The sequence below is a fragment of the Scleropages formosus genome, chromosome 7, assembly GCF_900964775.1.
Source record: "Scleropages formosus chromosome 7, fSclFor1.1, whole genome shotgun sequence".
Classification (NCBI taxonomy): domain Eukaryota; kingdom Metazoa; phylum Chordata; class Actinopteri; order Osteoglossiformes; family Osteoglossidae; genus Scleropages; species Scleropages formosus.
In genome coordinates, this window is record NC_041812.1 from 25,332,451 (window position 1) to 25,352,974 (window position 20,524).

General features: G+C 42.0%; 1 protein-coding gene across 4 annotated transcripts in view; it reads left to right on the forward strand.

The window, feature by feature from the left end:
• The window catches only part of rpgrip1l (RPGRIP1 like), a 45,234-nt gene that overhangs the window by 6,665 nt on the left and 18,045 nt on the right, over window positions 1-20,524 (forward strand). For 3 of the 4 annotated variants that reach the window (XM_018738963.2, XM_018738961.2, XM_018738962.2), the window contains exons 4-17: window positions 140-435; window positions 854-953; window positions 1,264-1,407; window positions 4,861-4,966; window positions 7,588-7,734; window positions 8,060-8,133; window positions 8,985-9,124; window positions 11,145-11,251; window positions 11,579-11,629; window positions 12,573-12,752; window positions 16,022-16,139; window positions 17,198-17,647; window positions 19,649-19,800; window positions 20,131-20,500. In XM_018738963.2, coding sequence (XP_018594479.2) covers window positions 140-435; window positions 854-953; window positions 1,264-1,407; window positions 4,861-4,966; window positions 7,588-7,734; window positions 8,060-8,133; window positions 8,985-9,124; window positions 11,145-11,251; window positions 11,579-11,629; window positions 12,573-12,752; window positions 16,022-16,139; window positions 17,198-17,647; window positions 19,649-19,800; window positions 20,131-20,500 — 2,435 coding nt within the window. Of the gene's footprint in view, window positions 1-139; window positions 436-853; window positions 954-1,263; window positions 1,408-4,860; window positions 4,967-7,587; window positions 7,735-8,059; window positions 8,134-8,984; window positions 9,125-11,144; window positions 11,252-11,578; window positions 11,630-12,572; window positions 12,753-16,021; window positions 16,140-17,197; window positions 17,648-19,648; window positions 19,801-20,130; window positions 20,501-20,524 lie in introns of those variants that run through there. The other variant, XM_018738964.1, reaches the window with a different exon arrangement.

The following is a 20,524-nucleotide window of genomic DNA, read 5'->3' on the forward strand; positions in this document are numbered from 1 at the left end:
TTCTGTTTCATTCTGGAGTTCTCAATGTGATTATGTCCCTTTAAAATTTTTTCTTGCCAGCTTTTCACATTCCCTACTTCCTTTGTCCTCTTTTTCTGTCTTGTTTTTTTTTAATGTGAGGGCTCCCTCCTTTTTCCAGGATGGCGACCAAGCTGCTCCGGTTGGTGAAGGACAGGAAGCGGGAGCAGCAGGCAGGCTTAGTGCCACGGCTGGTGGGCCGAGATGTCGAGATGGAGGAGATGATGGAGGAACTGCAGGAGAAGGTTCGCATGCTTGAGAGGCAGAATGAAGGCCTGAAACAGCGTCTCGTAACGGCCAAGCTACAGTTGCAGCTGCAGGCCCAGGGACGCCGGTATGGGCCTTATGGACACGTCAAGCCTCGAGTCAATACTGGCCTGCGAAAACCCACCCCCAAGATGCAACTCCCTGGCAGAGGTGCGGCCCAGCTTCCCCAGCGCTGTAACGATCTGCCCTATGCGGAGCATGTGAGCTTGGAGCCACTGTACATAACTGTTTCTAGCCCTTTTCAAAGAATTCAATATTTGCTACTCTAGTGAGAGGTCAGTTTTTCTTGTTCTTAGTATTGTAGCATCTGTGATCTCCAGCATGACACTACCTTTTTTTCTATTAGCCTATTTGTGAGGTTTTGTTTTATTGTATGGTGGATGATTTGATGAGTTGATGATTTCTATGGGTAGATGTTCATCCTATTGGGTCAGAAGGTAGTGCAGTGGCTTTTTAAAATGTCACGGTTGCCGGTGGTCACGGTGTGTCAGTGAAATGGCAATGCTTTTGAAAAGTCGAGTTTATAAACACAGGTGCCCTTGTGTTATTTGGTCTTTCTGCCCCCTAGGTCATATTTCTGTGGATGAGAGTGCCAGGGCAACCCAGACTCTACTCCCTCGATATGGACACAGTCTGCTGGATGATGCCAGGGCAGAGATCCGCAACCTGTGTGTGCTTCGATGGCATTTTCTTTAACGCATCACTTTGTGATTACAGGGAAGAGAACAAAATTTCACTGGCTTAATTTGATCACATTGTAAAGTTTGACTGGAGTTCTTCCAAGATGAAAAGCACACAAATCATATTTATTACAGTCTGCAATAAAAAATAATCAAATTCTCTGACTACATACAAAAAGCAACTTTAATGTGTAATGTTTTTTCTTCACACCTTTAGTTAACACTGAAAGGGAGGACCCAGAGTTAACACCTGCTTATCTGCTTTTTTGTGTGTGCGTGCGCGCGCATGGGTGGCCAGGGAGAACGTGATCAAGTCTCAAAGGGAGCGCATAGAGGAAATGGAGCAATCGGCCGAGATTCTGAAGGAGCAGCAGAGGAGAAAGGAGCGGGAGTTTGAGGAGGCGCTCCTGCGTCTCAGAGAGGAGCACGCCAGCGAGCAAAGGTGATTTCCTCGGCCACATCTTCACTGAACCAACCCTCTCGCTGCAGGGATCTCCTCGTGTTCGCAAGCAAGTTATCGCTTAGCGTGAACACCAGCACTTTGGCTTTAACGTGAGTGCGTGACATGGTTTCAACGCATATGGTGTTTGAAAGGAGAGCAACAACAAAATCTGACCTTTAACACATCCTGAGTGCCAGAAGTGTTAATAGCCTATTTTCCTCTTTAATCCCCAATTTTCCCTAAGGTACACCATTAATAAAGTTTAAAAGAGCCCATTGAAGAATAGCCGTAAAAACATGGTGTGATTTGTACGTATTAAACAAGCATCAGGTGCAGGCCTTTTGAAGTTGAATGTTTAATGTCGGAGATTTATTGACCTCTTCCTGACTACTACCTGAACGGGGGTGCTTTTTTCACTCCACGGGTGTTATTTTCCGCAACTGGTATCAGCTTCCACTCACGGCTGAGTTTTTTTTTTTAAATTAATTTTTAGTTAGATCAGAAAACTTTTCTGTAGCATATGTATGACTTCATTTGAAAAACCAAAAGCTTATTTACAGGTATGTGTCGAGATTTCAGTGTTTTGTACGACAAAGGCGTTAGTCTGTTCAGTTTAGCTGCGAAATTAAAGAAAAATAGATGTGTGTTCTGTAACTTACAAACACAGCTCACAGCTTTAAGAATATTGGACTAAGGGGGGGGGTGTGGAGTGTGTCACATGTTGCACAGGGATGCACTAGTGCATGTCTGCTGGGCCACTTTTGAAAGGGCTGTGAGTGTACCATTTACTAGTGGTCTTGAACTGATGCCATTTGAAGCCACATGACTTAGTCATAAATTTGCTTGGGGCACCTGAGTGTTGCAGTAGATATAAGGGAACTGCCCAGAGTTCAGCTACTGTTGCTTAGGTGGTCCTCTTCATTAGTCTGAGACTCACCTTGCTTTGCATTCGCATTAGATGGTGAGTCGCTACTGTGGAAAACAAAGAAATAAATGTGACGTGCCAATGTTTTGTGTTCGTTTCCCTTGAAAAGTGTTTGGTTTGTTGTGATGACTTTCCCACTGGCAGAAGTGTGTTTAAACTCCTCTCAGTGTGTGTTTGATTGCCTGGTTTGGTTTTGAAATCAGCTGATATTTAGTCTTAGTTATGCAGAGCACCCTGAACTGCTTTGATATGTGAACAGAAATGCTGCCAGCAATTATTCAAGTCATGTTTTTTTCCTGTTTTTCCTTCTCATTCGAGGAACTTTGAATGATTTTCCATGTGTTGTACATAATGTCTTATTAGCTGGAAGCCTTAAAGTCAATTAAATGCACTTGGTGTCTGAACTGGAATGCCTTGTGAAGTAACTTGTCTTCCCATGTTTTATTTGCTTTGCCACCATGAGTATGCATGTTAAATACATTTTAGGTTTACTGATGATAGTTTGCTTATTCTCATTCTGAACTTCATCTTATAATAAAGTGCACATTGTCTTATTTAGATAGTTAGCTCATGTGGTAAAACAGATTTTTATTCTTGGCCTTCAAGTGAAGTATGGCATGGCAGCCTAGAGTCCTGCTGTCAGCACAGATTGCAGGTTTCACTACTGAGTTTGATGGTCAAGTCTGAAGGTGAATCTGTCTGCATAGTTAACTGTGGAGTTCCTGAACATGCTGTAATGATTTTTTTTCAACATTAGTTTTCTGAGTGGTTTATCAAAGTGTGATTTGTTTGGAGCGAACACCTGTTTACCAGGTAAAAGCGGCATTCACTTGACCATTACAAAGTCCTGCGCTTATGTTAGCAAATGTTATATCACACAACTGTAATCTGCAATGAAATAGTAATTGTTTAATTAGTTGTATAATTGGTTCTTAATTGACTGAAAATTTTTTTAAGCATTTTAACTGCTCTGTTGTGAAATTTAGCGATGCAGTATTTCTTATTTTTTCATTAATATTTATAAGCCACAGGGGGCACGGTGGCGCAGTGGGTTTGACTGGATCCCGCTCTCCGGTGGGTCTGGCGTTTTGAGTCTCGCTTGGGATGCCTTGCAATGGACTGGCGTCCTGTCCTGGGTGTGCCCCCTCCCCCTCCCCCTCCCCCTCCAGCTCTACGCCCTGTGTTAGGCTCCGGCTCCCCGCGACCCTGTATGGTACAAGCGGTTTCAGATGGTGTGTGTGTGTGTGTGTGTGTGTGTGTGTGTGTGTGTGTGCGCGCGCGCGCGCTCATGTGTATTTATAAGCCAGGAATGAGCTCCATGTCATCCATCCAGGATTTGTAAATGTTGGCAGGTAAAGAGAATAAGGACCAATAAATAGCCTGATTCTTTGCTTGAATTAATCACAGTTGTTGTCATGCTGGACATAATTTATGTGTGATGATGTCCTGTTAGCAATCAAGGCAGCTCAGTGACCCCTTAAGGTCCCCGTGTTAAAAATTCCGCACACCTCATGCAGTCATGTGTTCCTTATGTGCCACTTTTTTAATATGGAAAATTGTTCTGAAGCCACAAGGCCTTTTCACACTGGGGTTTTTTTTTTTCTTTTTTTTTTTAAAAAAAAAAACTTAAAGTGCTGAGCCAGATTAATAAAAGTGTGAGGCTGCATTTAGTGCTCCAGAAACACGCATCTTGACAGTGGCTAACACCGCAAGCTTTTTCGGTGAATGTTGATAACATGTTGGCGAGCCAAGTTCCCTTTTGTAACCCTGTGCCAAAGGCTGCTCTTGGACGGCTTCCACGCTTTTGTGCTTATTTGTCTTTCCCAAATAACCGTCGAGACAGTGCCAAAGCGTCCTTCGGTCTTTGATATCCGAACGCAGGAAGACAGAACGGCTCGATGTTCAGCTGGTTTACAGATGTGTGAAGCTTGGAAGGCCGTTGTCTGACCTGAATTCAGATCAGTGACTTTTTGTTTCCCTGTTCTCCAGGAGTTTTCTCACAAGCTGTGCGCTCTGCTTTTCCGTACTTTCTCTTCAAGAAAAATGTTTGGTTTTAATGTTATTTTGTCTAAAGGCTTCATTCCATGTACAGTGTGTGCCTTTTTTTTTAAATTTTTTTATTAATACTTTTTACAGCTCAATAATAGTTTAATTTGTTATTCGAGCCCATGTATTGTGGTTGATTGTAATTTCAGTTTTAGTCATTAGTGGACAGTGGTGGAAATTTCATTTTATTTTAAAGTTTAATAAGAATTTATTTTCAGAACCGTCAGTGATACATTTATATGTTGCAAAATAATATGTTTTGTAAAATTAATCCCCCCCCCACCTACAAAGTTTCCCATATTTCACATTCCAGTTAGGTTTAAGTGTTGCCGTACCAGGGATGAAGGAGGCCTGTAAATAAGTGCAGATTTTATTTCAGCAAGTGTTTCAAAAGCGCTCAGAAGCAATTTGACATAATGTGACTTGGCTGGGCGTTGCAGGCAAGCCTTTTGTGTTACTCAGCGCTGTTGTGATCTCCACAGGTCAATCGTGAAGGACAATGTGGAGATGATCAAGCTTCAGAAACTGCTGGCTGAGAAAAGCAATGCCTTCACAGTGCTGGAAGGCAGGTTCCTCCAGCTTCAGGAGGTGAGGAAGCTGTCATTCCACAAACACCCATCATGTTCACCATGTTCTTCATTCTCTCGTCTTTTTCGAATTTTCCTTCAGTTTTCCCAGCAACGTTTATTTCACAGCGTTTTCTGCACCGCGGTGTTTCGGCTGGAACGCTGTGTGGCAAATCGGAAGCTGCGGTGCCAGTTATCGAAAGCCGCTTTGCATGAGAAGGTCTTAGATTCTACTACAGTGCTTCTTAACGAAAAGATCACGCTTCTAGGAGGTATTCGTTGAAGGTACTGTAGCATAAGAATCTGCCTACAAATTTAACCATGAATGTTACCGCGCATTATTTGAGACGCGCTTCCGCACTCGCAACAGTTAATCTTGTTACAAGTCTAATTACTTTAGTTCATGTTCAGTATATTCTATTTTCTGAAAGTCCTTGTAAAACTAATAAAACAAAGAGAAAATGGCCATTGCCTAAGTTATTTATATTCGAACCCAAATCACATACGTTTTAACCAGAATACAACTTTTTAGCGGGATAATTACAGGATTGAATTGGCAGGAGCATATTGCTCTACCATTTTTTGCTCCACAAACCATCAACAGAAGAGTGTTTTTTTTTTTTTTTTAAATGTTAAACTATGCCAATAGTAAACTGTTAATGAGCCTGATTACACAAGGTTTGCAGAGTGGTAGATGGTTGGACCCTGCCTGACCTTTTCCACATCTGATGACAATCTGGGCTGTATAACTCAAGAGAACTTAAAAATGCACGAGAAGGCCTTATTTAAAATGTGCAACCGCAGAGGCATAAGATTTGAGTTTGTAAGGTTTATTTATGTACTTGTTTATTTTACAGAGCTCTCGCTGATGGTGTTTAGTCAGCATTGGTAGATAGAACATGTGATTGTGTGAAAACAACGTGAGGAGAGCATAATGTGGTTTTGAATTATGAAGGCTGTCTCTGAAGGAAAGCCTTGATTTAATGTGTTGTTACAGTAAATTATAGACTCTCAGGGTTGAACAGGATGTTCTAATTGCTGATATGAAATTACAGAGTATAATTGATGTGCATATGTATTTAAACAGAGACAGACTTGCAAATATATTTTGGGTTATTTGCTCATCCGGCACTCTTACCTTGGACTGAACATAGCACCATGCAAAACAAATGATTGGCTCAGATCTAAACATTTTCTCTCTACGAATTATTTTGTCATGTTTGATTATTTTCAAAAATTTTAACTGTTTTTTTAAACTCGTTTTTTTCTACCTCATATAATTCAGTTGTTGATGGAAAACCTATTGTGCCGTTACTGCTGAACAATATCAGATTGAAATGTTGAATTATGAAAGTTTAATGCTCTAGTTTTTTTAACATCTTATGCTACGTCGATGGGGTATTAGTCTATGGCCATACTCTGATATATGCTTTATATGTGCAGTTAGCAAGATTTTTAATATCCTGCCATGTCAGTCACTTAGAGTGAAAATAATTGAGTTGAGGCTATGAAAAAAATGAAAAACCACTGAACCACCAACCTTGTGATCTACTATTTGGCTAATATTTTCTGCACATCCATACTGAAAGAGCAGCCATTTGTTTATATGTTTTACTTTATTAAAAGTTTTATCCAGTGTTCTCTACAACATGAACTTGGCTTAGCGGGACCAGTTAAGGAACTCGTTCTAGTCACCCAAAAACAACAGTCTCAATATTTCTACCATGTTCACGGTTTGGCGTCTGTGTCTATGTGGTGTGTTCTTCTTGAAGGCCAAGGTCCATTTAATGTCAGCAATTGTGTTGCCCAGAGGTCACGCGAAGGTCTACAGTAGCATCGACACTGGTTGGCCTGAGCCATCTTCCTGTACTCTGACAAATGAAACATGCTCAGCGGTGAAGGATCAGGGGCTTTGTGGTCCCTGGGTCGTGGACTGGCACGCTCTGATCTGCATGGGCCGCCCCACATGGCTCGCTTTGGTCGTTGATCTGCATCTTTCTGTAACCAGCATGTCTGGTCTGGTCCCCAGATGCACGTCACTTCTCAGCAGTGGTGCTGTGGTTGCCAGTCCCACCCAGAACTGTTCATGGGTGTGTGGGTTTGCTCTGTGAGGGTCTTTCACGGTTGTTCTTCTCCCATGATCCCTTATTCAACGCCGCCTCCTGCTGTTGGGCCAGTGTATGACAAGTCGTGACTGGCCCAGGCCATGGTGCTACCTGCTCTGTTTTTTATCAATAAAATTAGGGGGTGGGGAAGCAAGAGTGATGAGAACAGAAGATGTAAGAGTCCAGTGTTATACTTGTTTCCTTCTTGCTCTTATTGTGCACTGCAGAGAAACACTTTTTACTTAAGAGAATATCAGTAAGAATTTTTGAAACAAACCCCAAGCATTACGCTTCTCAAAGAAAATGCAGACTTTTACGGGTTACTGTTGTTACCTTTTCAAAAACGAGTGGTATATAATCCTGTTAAAACTAAAAATTAAACGTAAGCTAAGGCCAAAGTACTGCTCACAAATAACACACGTTATACGTAGTGCATATCTGCGGCGTGCGGCTGTTTTTACCGCCATCCTTGCATGCGTACGGAAGCGGTGGTCGACGCTAACGTTCTCCACGGCCTGGCCGCCTGCTTGCTGTACAGAGCCAGAGGATCCTGAAAGGAAGCCACGATGCGGTAATGGCCAAGGTGGATGAGCTCAGCGGCCAGCTGAAGGAAGAGCAGCAACAGAACCGGGCCCTGGAGAACCAGCTGCACGCCAGCTCCCTGGCTCAAAGCCGTGCCGAGGAGGTTAGCAATGTTTTTTTGCATTTGCTGGGACCCCCGGGATACATCTGCTCCAGCTTTCATCGGACACCTCCTGAGCGCTTACCTGTACAAATCTTGTCATTAAAGAAAAAGTTTTAGTATGAGTACATTTGTTGCTGTAGACTTTGTCTCCTTGTAGTAAGAACACCATCAGATTTATTGCATTTATCCAAGATTCATTACAGTGGCTCAGTACATGAGAAGAGGACATTTTGGCTTCAGTAAGTCTCGGTGAAGTGCCTTTCAGAAGTTAAATGATTACCTTTACTTCTAACACAATTTTTTTGTTTGCTTCCTTCCTATAAAGATGCAAGACCGCATTCAGGACCTGGAGAAGGAAAAGGACCTCCTCAAGGAGAACTATGATAAGCTGCTCAACAGGTGGGTCAGTGTGCGGATCTTTGTCCACGAAACCAGTTGATTGGCTGCGATCTCACTCAAGATGGCTGGTCTTGAATGTTTCATCACGCACGTAAGGCTTGTTATTAACAACATGAATAAAAGCAAAAGCATTGCACGCTTTTGTAAATTGCTCAAATTTTCTTTAAATGCAAGCTTCGCTGAACTGTTTTACAGCCCCAGCAAAGCATTAAATGGTCCCTTCTCATCTTTTGTCCAAGCATTGTTGAACAGACTTATGTGTAACATCATAACAATGGTTCTTAAATCTCAACAGTTTAATTGGCTGCAATCAAAGAGACAGAGCCTGCCTTGTTTTCATGGCAGTCCAAGGCTGCTATTGTGCCAGCGGTTGACCGACTGGGTAGACGGGCTTCAGTAGGGCCGTGTTTCTGTCCCCGGCCCCCTGCTGTCTTGCCCACTTTGCAGGGGTCAGGTGGGAGCTGCCCTTGTGTTCTGTGGCAGGGGGTGTGTCTGTGGAAAGGAGATGGAACCACATTCCATTCCCCCGCCCCACAGAATCCTTGGCTGCAGCTCTCGAACTGAAGGCCAGTCACCCCCCCGCTCATCCCTTAGAGACTTTCAAGTTCCCAAACCGCAGGCTGAGCGAGGCGCCTCGGTCGCAACAGCAGCAGACCAGCATATGTTTGCCTAATTCCTGAGACATGATGACAGTGGTCCCTGAGCCGCAAAAAGCCTTTTCTGCTTTCCCACCCCCACTGCCTTACACTTAAATTGTTATTTTCTGTTGTCAATGGTTTCCAATAGTCACACACACCACATGTTTGCTCGTTACTGGTGTTTGTATTAACCCTGTGTGCACGCCCCCACAGTGCCTTCGACGTGACCCAGGAGCAGAAATGGAAAACCAGAGAGCAGCAGCTGAAGCTACAGATAGCACAACTGGAGGTGGCGCTCAAGTCCGACCTTGCCGACAAGAACGAAATTCTGGACAAGATCAAGCTGGAGAGAGGTGACTGTTTCTGTCTCCCTTGCCTCTTCCAGTCATTTTCTGAGCCTCCATCATGTGTTCACTCCGCCCAGGCAATATGCACCACCAAGCTGCAGAAAGAAAGCCCACATGGTCCTGGCTGGGCTGGACATCCCCTCTTTTTGTTATAAATGTCCTGAAATTAGATCACTCCTAGCTTGGCTGCAGTTGCATATTCTGCATCCTGAGCCCCATGCTTTGAAATAATTGCAGCCAGCAACCTCAGTGACCATCAGATCACTTAACTGAAGTCAAGTGACAGCTGCCAGAACCTAAACGGGCTCTGCAGCCTTCGTGCATGTTGTGGAGTAGAATACACAGATCAGTGAGATTAGAAAATGTAACCAGCATGATAGAACATTACATGATACCACATACATTTACTTTTTGCTTGAGATGCTCAGAATTCTTTTTGCTCTGATGTAGCCTCGGGAGAACAGCCAGCGTGTGATTTTTTGTTTGTGCCTGTCAACCAGAAGAACTTGTTCATTTAACTTAAATGAACAGCCAGGGTCCAGTGGTCAAACAAATGCCATATCAGGGTAACCGAATCAAATCTTGGTTACCATAAATGTCATATAAAATGACTGAGGTGTAACTGGGTGGTGCCAGCTACATTTACAGTATTTATTTAAAAAAAAAAAAGGGCACCCATGCAATCCAGTTGTCCTGGCAGCCATGTAACCACTTTCAGCCTCTGAAAGATTTCCTTGTAAGACGAAAGGATCCAAGCTGTCCAGTCTCACACCTCGCGTGTTTATCCCTGTGTATCTGTTACACGGGCAGCTTGAGTACCACTTTTTATGGCCAGGCTGGTTTCATCCATGGCTTCAACCAAGCCTCCACTCTCTCAGACCTCTCATTTTCTCAGTTATGCTCGCTAATTTTCTCAGACAAGGTTTCATGTTCGGTCTTTGTGAAAACACATGGTCACAGGCATCCAGAAACCACACTAGTGCAGCACTGTAGTTTAATTTGGGCATTGGAGTTGGAGCAAAGGTTTGTTTGGTTGAGCACAGCAATTAAAATTATATCTTAAATTCTATTTTCAGTGTATATGTTTACAGTGTTGATATGACTCTCTGGGTTTTTCCTCAGATGTCACGCACTTATCTAAGGCAAATCTCTGTGTGAAATTCCAGATTACAGCCTTCTCTCCAGCGCAGTATCTTTACAATCTTTTAAAACATACATTTATGTTCCTTTAACGTATACGTATTGCCATAACTTTAAATACTCAGTCATTAAATCTCAAACGTCGGTGACAGAAATATTCGGCGAATGTTATTTTTACATTTAAAGACGACAATGGCGCGTTTTTGGGAAAGCGTTTGGAGCTTTGCGTATTGGAAAGTGCTGTATAAAGAGTTTGGTTTGCTTTTTTGTACATTAGGAAAGAACTTGGTTGCAATACAGGAGTTTAGATTTTTTTTCTCTGGCGATGGATGAATTTGCAGTCCCAAGTATAAGAGTATTAACCTGTGACAAATTCTGCATATTCTGCACTTTAATCGGTTACACCTTGAACTTGACAGGAGAGATGAAATGTTTTTTGTTTTTTTTTTTTTTTTTGTTTGCTTGTTAAAAAAAAGTTTGAATCACCTAACAACAAAATGAACTGCAGCTGTTTTGAGAGGAGGGAATGGGGACATAGTCAAATGGCCACATAAGCCAAAGAGGTTTGCACTGATGTGAGTTTGTAATGCCGTTGGACCCTCCGACAGTACACGACATCCACAGTGTGAGAGCGATCTTCAAAATGTCACAGTGTCCATATGCTCACTGAAAAGGCCCACGTTTTGTGTTCATCCCCCCAGGTGTCTCTAGAAATAACCCACATGCAATGGTCTCCATGAGGAAACAAACTAGTCTTGGGAAATCCAAGACCTCACCAGGCTTTAGCTTTAAGAGGGCAGCGAGAAAGCAGTATGCTTGGTACAGAATGGTCGTCTGCACTTAAGCAGAAAGTAAAGCTACAGCATGATGGATTTTGTTCTTTCAGAGCAAAATGAAAGCTTGTCGAAGCAGAATCAAGAACTGCAGCTCCGGTTTCTCGAGCAAAAGCAACAACTAGATGAATTAAAAGATCGCATGAAGTTCTTCACAAAGGTACAAAAAAAAAACCAAGTACACTGATGCATGTACATATAATGAAGTGGATTACTGTGACTCACACTATCATAATATCATAGTAAAATCTAGAAGCATTTATGGTATGTTTATGTCTTAATCTTTTTTTTTATGTTTTGAGTTTAATGTGATTTCAGTTTTCTTTGCTACCTATAGAAGTTCCTAGAAATTTGGGGCAAAGGACTGAAAATGCAAAGCTACAGGCTGGCATTTACTTATTTATGACATTCCAGGAGAAGGTCTAATGCTTCAGAATTTCATTTTTCACATGATGAAACCACCTTTACTGAATGTGTTTAATTTCAGGAGACTGACACTGACATGGCAGAACTCAGTGAAGCACTGATGCTTATAAAGGTAAGTCCAAGAAGTCAATACCTCTTCCTAAACAGATCAGCTGCCAAAAACGTTGATGTCTGGGTAAGATGGCATTTTTGAGCACTGTTGTGGGTCCCCAAAGAGATTCTGCTGCTTCCTTGCACATGTGTAAATGTAAATGTTGGACTGGTCGTATCAGCAAAGCATATCAAAAAAGGGTGGATGGCTTCAATATGTTTTAGTTGCATATTTTTGTTGTTTAAGCTGAAGATAACTAGACTATATTTAAATCTGCTTTTACAACTTAAATGTAATGTTATTTTTCTCCATCGCCCTTATTTTGATCAGACTGAGAAAAATTTAAATAGGCTAAATGCCATGGAGTCAGAAATGAAATGCTGGGCAACTTATTTAATACCCAATCAGAAATTATGATCCTTGCTTCCACTGTTGTTATATATACGTAACTGGAAAAAAATTACTGGTTACATTGCGAAGTGTGTGTGTGTGGCGATTGCCTGTCCTAGGTTAATCAGGGTTTCTGTAAGCATTTTTTTTTACTTTGGTAGCAAAAGACCTCTTGCTGACCTCTCAGATGTCAAATATTGGTCTCATCTTTTCCTTTAATTGAATACGCATGTTGTTTTCTTGTGTATAACTGCACCCTGAACCACATTTCTGGAATGCAACTCAGCTATCAAGTAGATCATTGTAGATCATGTATTGGTTAATTTTTGGACAATATATCTTTGGGTGTCACCACTGAAACAGACTTGTGTGCTGTCCCTTAATATAAATGAAACCCTGATGTAAATTTAAACTCTGAAGCAGAGTCTATGTTATTAATTTAGCTTAGATACCTTTAAAGTTGTAAATGTTTTATGTAAAATGCCTCAAGTTACTTTAAAGGCATTCAGTGTTTGCTAGGATGTGAAAGGGGTGCGGTTGACCAGTGAGACCGTCTGTTTCTCTTCCCCTGGAGGTACGCAAGACCCAAAAGAACGGGGGGCTGGATTTCCTGCACAAGGTGGACGAGAACCTGCAGCAGGACCTCGAGCGCTGCCTTAAAGAGCTCCAGGTTGCACATGCCGAAACAGTCCAGGAGCTGGAGAAGACACGCAGCATGCTCACCCTGCAGCACAGGATCAATAAGGACTACCAGGTACCAGGCCAGCTATGACAAGGCGCTGCTTCCAGGGCACCTCAAAGCTGCTTGTGCTCTGGGGCAGTAAGCATCTCTAAATGAGCAGGGCTTTGGCTAATCTCTCAATTTATCCATAAGAGCTAAATCCACCAAACCAAAGAGACAGAAGGCATTAATGAATTTCTCAAGAGTCATACATGGAGACTATAGGAGTTCTTATTTTGCCCTTTTTGTCCATTGAGTCTCTGGAACTAATTTAAGTGTCATTTATCATATATAAATAACCTCAAATTACTCATAAAAAGGAAATGCTTAAAAATATTCTTCCCACTTCATCTGGCTCTAGTTAATATTTTATGGCATGTAATTAAATTTGTTGGATTCCTGAGCAGTAGTTTGGGTTAGGGAATAAACTTGTTGTTAAATTTGTTGAGTTAACTCCTTGTTTCATTTGAGAAAAGTCTTTTCAGCCTTTAGTTTTAATTTGCTTCCATTTGTCTGACAACAGACTGGGTTCATAGCATAAGGTAGTATAGAGAATATTAACAAAAAAATTTCCATTGAGTTTCCATTTTCAGCAACTTAAAATGTTAAGACACCTTCAACTGTTGACTCATTTATACAGCTGGGTAATTTTACTGGAGCAATTTAGGGTAAGTACCTTGCTTAAGGGTGAGATTTGAACCAGAGACACTCAAATCCAAAGGCACCAGTTCTAACCACTAATCTGGTTCCCCAAGTTTCAAAATGTATCATCATCGCTGTGAAAAGGAGCTGTTGGAAGGTAACAATACGACTTATTCTGTATCTGTTTTTTCAGAGCTGCCAGTGAGAGGTTGTGTACAGACTTAGTGTGTCATATATGATTAAGTTGGCTGTACGATACTTTTCCAAGATAACTTGTTTTCTTTGTAACTCCAGAGTTAAGGTACATAAAGGCTTTACATGTAGTTTTTGATGTTCACTCCTTACATTTAATAGTTCATATTGATTCTCGATTACCACATATATGGAGTGTCTCCAGACTGTTCTTTTCTTGACTTATATCCTCTGGCTTGAGAGGAGTGTGGCTACTGTCGCTGTGATCAAGTCGATCTGGTGGCTTTACTCACTCCCACTAACTTTTGATAACCACTTGTCTAGATCAGGGTAAAAGCGGTCCAGACCCTACCCCGAAATCATTGGGCATGAAGCAAGAGTGGTACATCCTGAATGGGACACTAGTCCATCGTAAGGTAGTCGCACTCTACAGGCAATTTAGAATGTCCAGTTTACTTGAACTCCATGTCTTTGGACTGTGGGAGAAAACCCATCCTGACATAGGGAGAACATGCAAACTCCACACAGACTGAGCTGGGTTTGAACATACACCCAAACAGCCCAAGTGCTGTTTGACAGCAGCGCTACCCACTGCATCAGTGTGTGGTGCCTTTACATAGCTTAATATTTAATTAAGTTTAATTATTGAGGCACACTTGTTTTAAGATCTTTTCTCAACACCAGAACCGTTGTCCCTTTGAGGACAACTGGGTTTTTTGACCCTTTTGCTCACAAGGTCATGCTTTATTGGTCCCTCAAGCTGCAAGAGTGTCTACACAGAATTCTTAATGTCCTGGTACCTTTAAGAAGGTTGTCAGAGAAAAACTATTTGACTTATAATCAGAATTTTGAACCTCCAAGTCTCATTAGGTGCCTGCTGTTGCACCTTTTAAGATAAACAGTGGGGAGAAAAAAAAAAAATTCTTAAAAGTTAAATTGTAAGCAGTTTCATTGGAGCACGTGGCATCTTGGATTTGGATACTGATGTGCGAAGGATGAAAGGTGCATTTCCCACAAGAGATCCCGCTGTTGTATTCTTAAGAACATGTTTTTTTCAAACTGTACATTTGGTTTCAGCATTGCTCCTTTGTACTAATCTTTTTTTTTATAAACATCGTATGCAACATTGAGTCATAGTCATCCTAAGAACATTTTAATTCATTCCCTCCTAAATGTGTTCCATGTCAATTTATGAGCTTGCTGGGACTTAAGTCATGTTTTGCAGTTTAGCCAAGGCTGAAATGAAAATAAATGTGAGCTCTTGTTTTGTGATCAGGCCATGCTAGGAGCATATTGGATGTAAAGATTATTTGGGTTCTGTTTACATCTCTCTAAACCAGTTGAGTTGTTTCTGAAACACCTATTAAATGATAGCAGTCGCATGGAACTGAGCAGATTCTAGTTGTCTTCTTGTTTTTGTCATAATCCAGATTAAAAAAAGCATACGTGTACACACCAGCAGTGTCCATAGTGCTGGCCGTTCCAATGGATGTCTTGAGCGATGAAAGCAACAAGAATGGAAGCACTTCTCCTTGGCAGGGATCCTCAACTTTTACTGCCAGCTTTCTGTGAATTCAAAGATGAAACTTTGGCTCTTTGTTTAAGTAGTAGGTGGGAGGCCTGAGAAACATTTATCTTCATTTCTCGGGGAATTGTTCCGTAAATTGGCTGTAACATCGCATCTTAAAGTAGAAGAGTTATGTCCATGGAAAGTGCAACCTGCAGAACAGTTGGACACACTTCGATGTGGTTCGCAGCAAAGAATGAAAGATGCAAAGGCACAAAAACCTGTAGTCTGTTACAGTGACGTTTGGCTCAATTTGAGGCCCATCTGTGGGTAACCTAAAAAGATCTCTGTATGGTTTTAGTTAGAGCTCAGTGGGGAGGAGAGTCCGGCAGAGAGGTACGACAAGGCCCAACTCAAAGGAGGCTCATGCTGTATAGATTCCATTCAGGTTATGGGGTACACTTGGGTACATCCCTTGTATGCTCACCTGCATGGCAGCTCAAGGCATGGGAAGATGTTGAGAAACATGGAGGTTTGCTAACCACATGTATTCTACATGTTTTCGATACAACTCAGAATGCCTTTTATGTTTTATCTGATTCAGCATTGTCTCAGCTTGTGTATCAGCTGTCGTCTGCTGTCATCTAGTTTATTGTGGGGTTCAGTTCATTGTTATTATTTAACCGTTATCTGGTATCTCTAAAGCCACTTAGTGTTACGTTAGTACAACAAGCTACTTATAATGAGTTACCCATTTATACAACTGTCTTTTTCACTGTATCAGTTCAAGGTCAGTACCTTAATCAAGGGTACTTCAGCAGGTAGGGGAAGGCAATGGCTGCAACCACAACACTACCTGTCCAGGTCATATTTCATCGTCTAGTGTTTTGGGGCATTGGAGGATGCTGATGCCTTTTTTTTTTTCTTTTTTTAAAAATACTTTTTTCCCCTTTACATTTAGACAGAGGTGGAAGCCTTAACACGAAAGATGGAAGGCATTAAAATGGAATATGAGCTGAAACTTGATCGACTCTCCCAGCTGCTTGACAAGAGGGCTGCAAGAGTCAGGAAGCTGGAAGGTATCAAAAGCATAACACGTTTCTCAAGCTGTTCCATTTTTCTCCCCCAAACTGTTAAGTTTAAATTAACCTATCCAGGACATTATAAAATGCGTATTTCAGTCAGTGCAAAACACATTCTTAATCATTACCATGCCATTCCTTTTTTGTGCCACTGCTGTCATTGTTAACCTCTTAGAAACGTCTTTTTTCACAAGTTACAATGTCATGTCTTAACTCTTTTGCATGCAAACTTAAAATTTCAAAACAACTGTGCAAAATGTCTGATGTAGTAACTACTATTTCGCAGAGTTTTCACTTGAGACTAGTATCTTTCTCATATTTTGAAAAGGCCACGTTGATTATGAGTGAAATAAGCAGTCCAGCAGCTGAGTAGGGTAGAGTCCCTGAAGAGCCATGGCTCTTTCTCATCAGTTTGCCATGTGCTGCGTAATTATGAATGAAGCAGGTAATATAGAACCTGTACCCTCCATCTCATTATGTATGTCTCAGCTTGGATTTAAAATCCTCCCGAAGCAGAATTTACTTCTGTTGATTTCCTCAAGATGGGCCACAGCCATGTGGTTGGGCTGCTTACAAGTCCACCATGACTGCGGAAAAATACTTGCCAAATTGGACGCTATTCAAATCAATACCAAAGTGTTTCATTGATCCTGAAGGTGGCTTGATACTGTTCCAGTCAGTTCTTTTTCTCCCACTGCTGTTTACACATAAGGCCATGTATATTCTGCTATTGTCACTGTTATACCAAACAACATTTTCTGCAAGGTGGTGTATTCTCTTGAATCATGTTCAGTAACTTGTATAATTACTTGTACAGCATTTGCCAAGACTTATAATAAATACTGTCACTTGGGTACACTTGCTGAGAATTAAGATAACATTTCATGTTTATTAATCTTCACAAGGCAGCCTTGCAACAAGTTGTCATCCAGTTATCTAGCAGGCGAAAATAATGCTGTTAATACAGAACTTATTATGAGGAAATCTGTTGCTCTGCATGATGTTGAGTTCTAAGCCAAAATGAGTCAGTATGTGTCAATAATTCTGTCCAACAGCTCAGCTGAGAGACATTGCATATGGCACCAAAGCACATGTACTCAAGGCCGAGATGGATGAGGACACTGCGGATGAGTTTGACGAGATTGTCCATCTGGAGCGAGGAGAGAACTTGTTCGAGATCCATGTGGCCAGGGTGCATCTTTCCCCTGAGGCCCTGGAAGAGCTGGGTGACCCTGACCCCTGCACCTTTTGCACGTACGCATTCTACGACTTTGAACTGCAGGCCACCCCAGTGGCACAGGGCCCCAATCCCTCCTATGGATTCACCTCTCAATACACGGTGCACATGGACGACTCATTCTTGCACTACCTCCAGACGGGCGCCATCACCCTGGAACTGCAGCTGGCCAGCGGAACGGACTTCCGTACTGTGGCTGCCTGCCAGCTGCGCCTGCATCACGTCTTGGACTTCAACGGCAAGGTGTCTGGCTCAGCACCCCTGATCGGTGAATACTCTGTTGTCTCGTTTCCTATCCTTTCCAAAATGAAAATATGAATCCGTATGTTTTCCTAGGGTGTTCTGTGAACAATCCACAAAGTGAGCCTATTCCACCAAACTTTCATTGCTGCAACGAGACCTGACTTAGTCTAGAGGTCTAGAAGATTTATTGTAGCAGTTCTTGCTTACTGAACAGCAATATGCTCCCACACTCTATGTACTTTGTAATTAAAATGATGTGTTTTGGTCAATACCATAAATTAAATCATTTTAGAAATTAAATACTCTAACAGCATTGACCAAAAAGACGAGCGCAAGGGAACCTGTCAATTTAGGCCTAGCCTTCTCTATAGCCCCTTTAATTCGTACCATCAGTCCCTGGACTTATAAGAGTTATTATTGGCATTGTGCTCAGATTGCGACTTTCCTTAATTGTACCATCTGGGAGTTCATAATTTGTGATTAAATCACACTTACATCACCGCAACCCCTCCACCCAGTCGGTAAATTATAAGGGAAACATTTAAACAAAGTTAAAATTATTGCTTTTGCTCATGATAAAAATGTCTCCTGTAGAGTAGTACAAACTTTTTTCCCCAGATTTCATGGATTTTGTTGGTGGAGCCACTTTTTGGAGCTCACTTGTAATGTGATCAGCCTGAATGGTAATGTTACTTTTACATTTATTCATTTAGCTGAAACTTTTCTCCATGCAACTTCCTGTGTTAAGGTACTATTTAACCATTTGTAAAGCTGGGTAATTTTACCCGAGCAATTTAGGGTAAGGACCTTGCTCAAGGGTACTAGAGCTGGAGGTGAGACTCGAACCTGCAACCTTTGGGTCTAAAGGCAGCAGGTCTAATCACCACACTACCTGATGTGTATTAGGAGCTGAGATATGTGTAGAGACATGATTAAGATCTGTTAAAAAGTATAATTTGGCATTTTTAAAGAACCCTTTCCAAGCAACTTTGCCATCTTCTGTTTTGTCAGTGGCATCATTGCAGAGGAAAAGCTAAGTGCTGAAAACGTCTGATTTAATCCTGTTGGACTTTTAGCAAAAGGAGGAACACTGATGTCGCCCTGGGAGGAATTAGTTTTAGTCTGTCCTCTGGTGAGATTTTTTTTTTTTTTTTTTTTTTTTTTTTAAAAACGTAGACTAAAAAAGATCTGCGTCTACAGGCAGAGGGCTTCTTGGCTCTATTTAACTTTGGCACATACAGAGGGGAGAAGCTTGACTGAGCATTTTAGCTGACCTCCCTAAACCTTACATATCCCTTTCTTTAATCCATCCATTTTAAAACCGTGGAACATGTACTTAATACATCTCCCTTGGGATTATTATACATAGCTGGTAGTGCTTTATTTTTGCAGCACTACTTTTTCAATTTATTATTTTTTTCCCCAAGAAATTGGAGCCTTGTTTAAGTTGGTCGCTAAGCAATGCAAAGAGAATGTTTTTCTGCTAACACCAGTGCTGGTTTAAGTGCAGCCTTCACTATGTATAAGGGAATATTGAGCTTGTATGGTTTTTTCGTTTTGAGAGGGGGGAAAAAAAAAAAAAAACAACATTGTGTTGCCAGCCAATCTGTGTTTTACAAGTATAAACCTCCCTCCCGGCTTGAGCCTCAGCGGTTTGGTTTGGCACAGTGAGATGGCAGAGCTGCCCTGGCGCTCTGACTCACTCGTGGCTTTCCATGATCAGACAGGAAAACAAACAAGCAAACAAATGTCTAAACCCAATGCCTGGGGGTCTGCACGACAAAAACAAGTGGTAATAATAACTTGCCATGGGACCCCCCCCCCCCCTTCCCTCCCCTGACACATTTACTCGTGAACAAATCTCAAACTCATTCTCCCTGCAAATGGTGGAAGATGATGATGATGATGATGATGATGGTGATGTCACTTCTCCAGGAGTGTATACATTAGGGTGTGACTGAATAAAGCTTGGCATCCACTGAGCAGAACAGTTCACTAAAGTTATTGTGGGCTTTGTGTTTGGCAGGTGTGACAGGAGAAGTGCAGTCCTTCGGCACAGTGGAGTACTGGCTGAGGCTCAGGCTGCCTGTGGACCAGGCACTCCGCTTGTACCAGGAACGTGTGAAGGCGCTTGGCTTCCTCTCCTCCAGTCACAGGGAGAAACGGCACACTCACCAGGTGAGTGCTGTTTCACCTTCACCATATTTTTTACGTTGTTAGCGGCTTCCACTGCGGTATTCATACCATGATGATGGTTTTGCTTTATTGTGCATGTTTTCCCGTGACACCTGTTAAGCTACTATGTAATAATCAAGTTTGGGTTGAGATTCCAGGAGCAGCTCAGATGTTGCACCCTTGAAAGAGGGTCTTGATCTCTATACCTTTAGTGTATTTTGTTGATATAAAATGGTCTGGAAGTACAAAACTGTAAGACAGGCTCCCCTGTCAAGCAGTTCTGATAGCTTTGTGTAATGAACGTGTGCTGTTTCTCCTGCTCTCACCGGCCAGGCCTTAGAGAAGTATGGTACCCTGTCCATAGCTGCTGGGTTGCGAGGAGAACTCAATGAGCTTCATGTCACTGTGAGAGGCTGCAGCGACCTTAGGAGCCGCCAGGCTGGTACCCAGCCAAACCCCTACGTGGTGTACAAACTCTTTGACTTCCCTGATCGTGACACCCGCATCGTGCCTGGCAGAAGCAACCCACAGTTTAACGATGAGATGGTCTTCACCCTACTGATGGACGCCAACCTGGACTGCTACCTCCGAGCTGAGATGCTCATGCTTTATGTGTTTGACGACCTGGAAACAGAGAGTCACCTTTATCTTGGAAAAGCCAAGGTCCCGCTCATATCTTTGGCCCACAATAAATCTATCAAAGGTTACAGACTTTTAATTATATCTC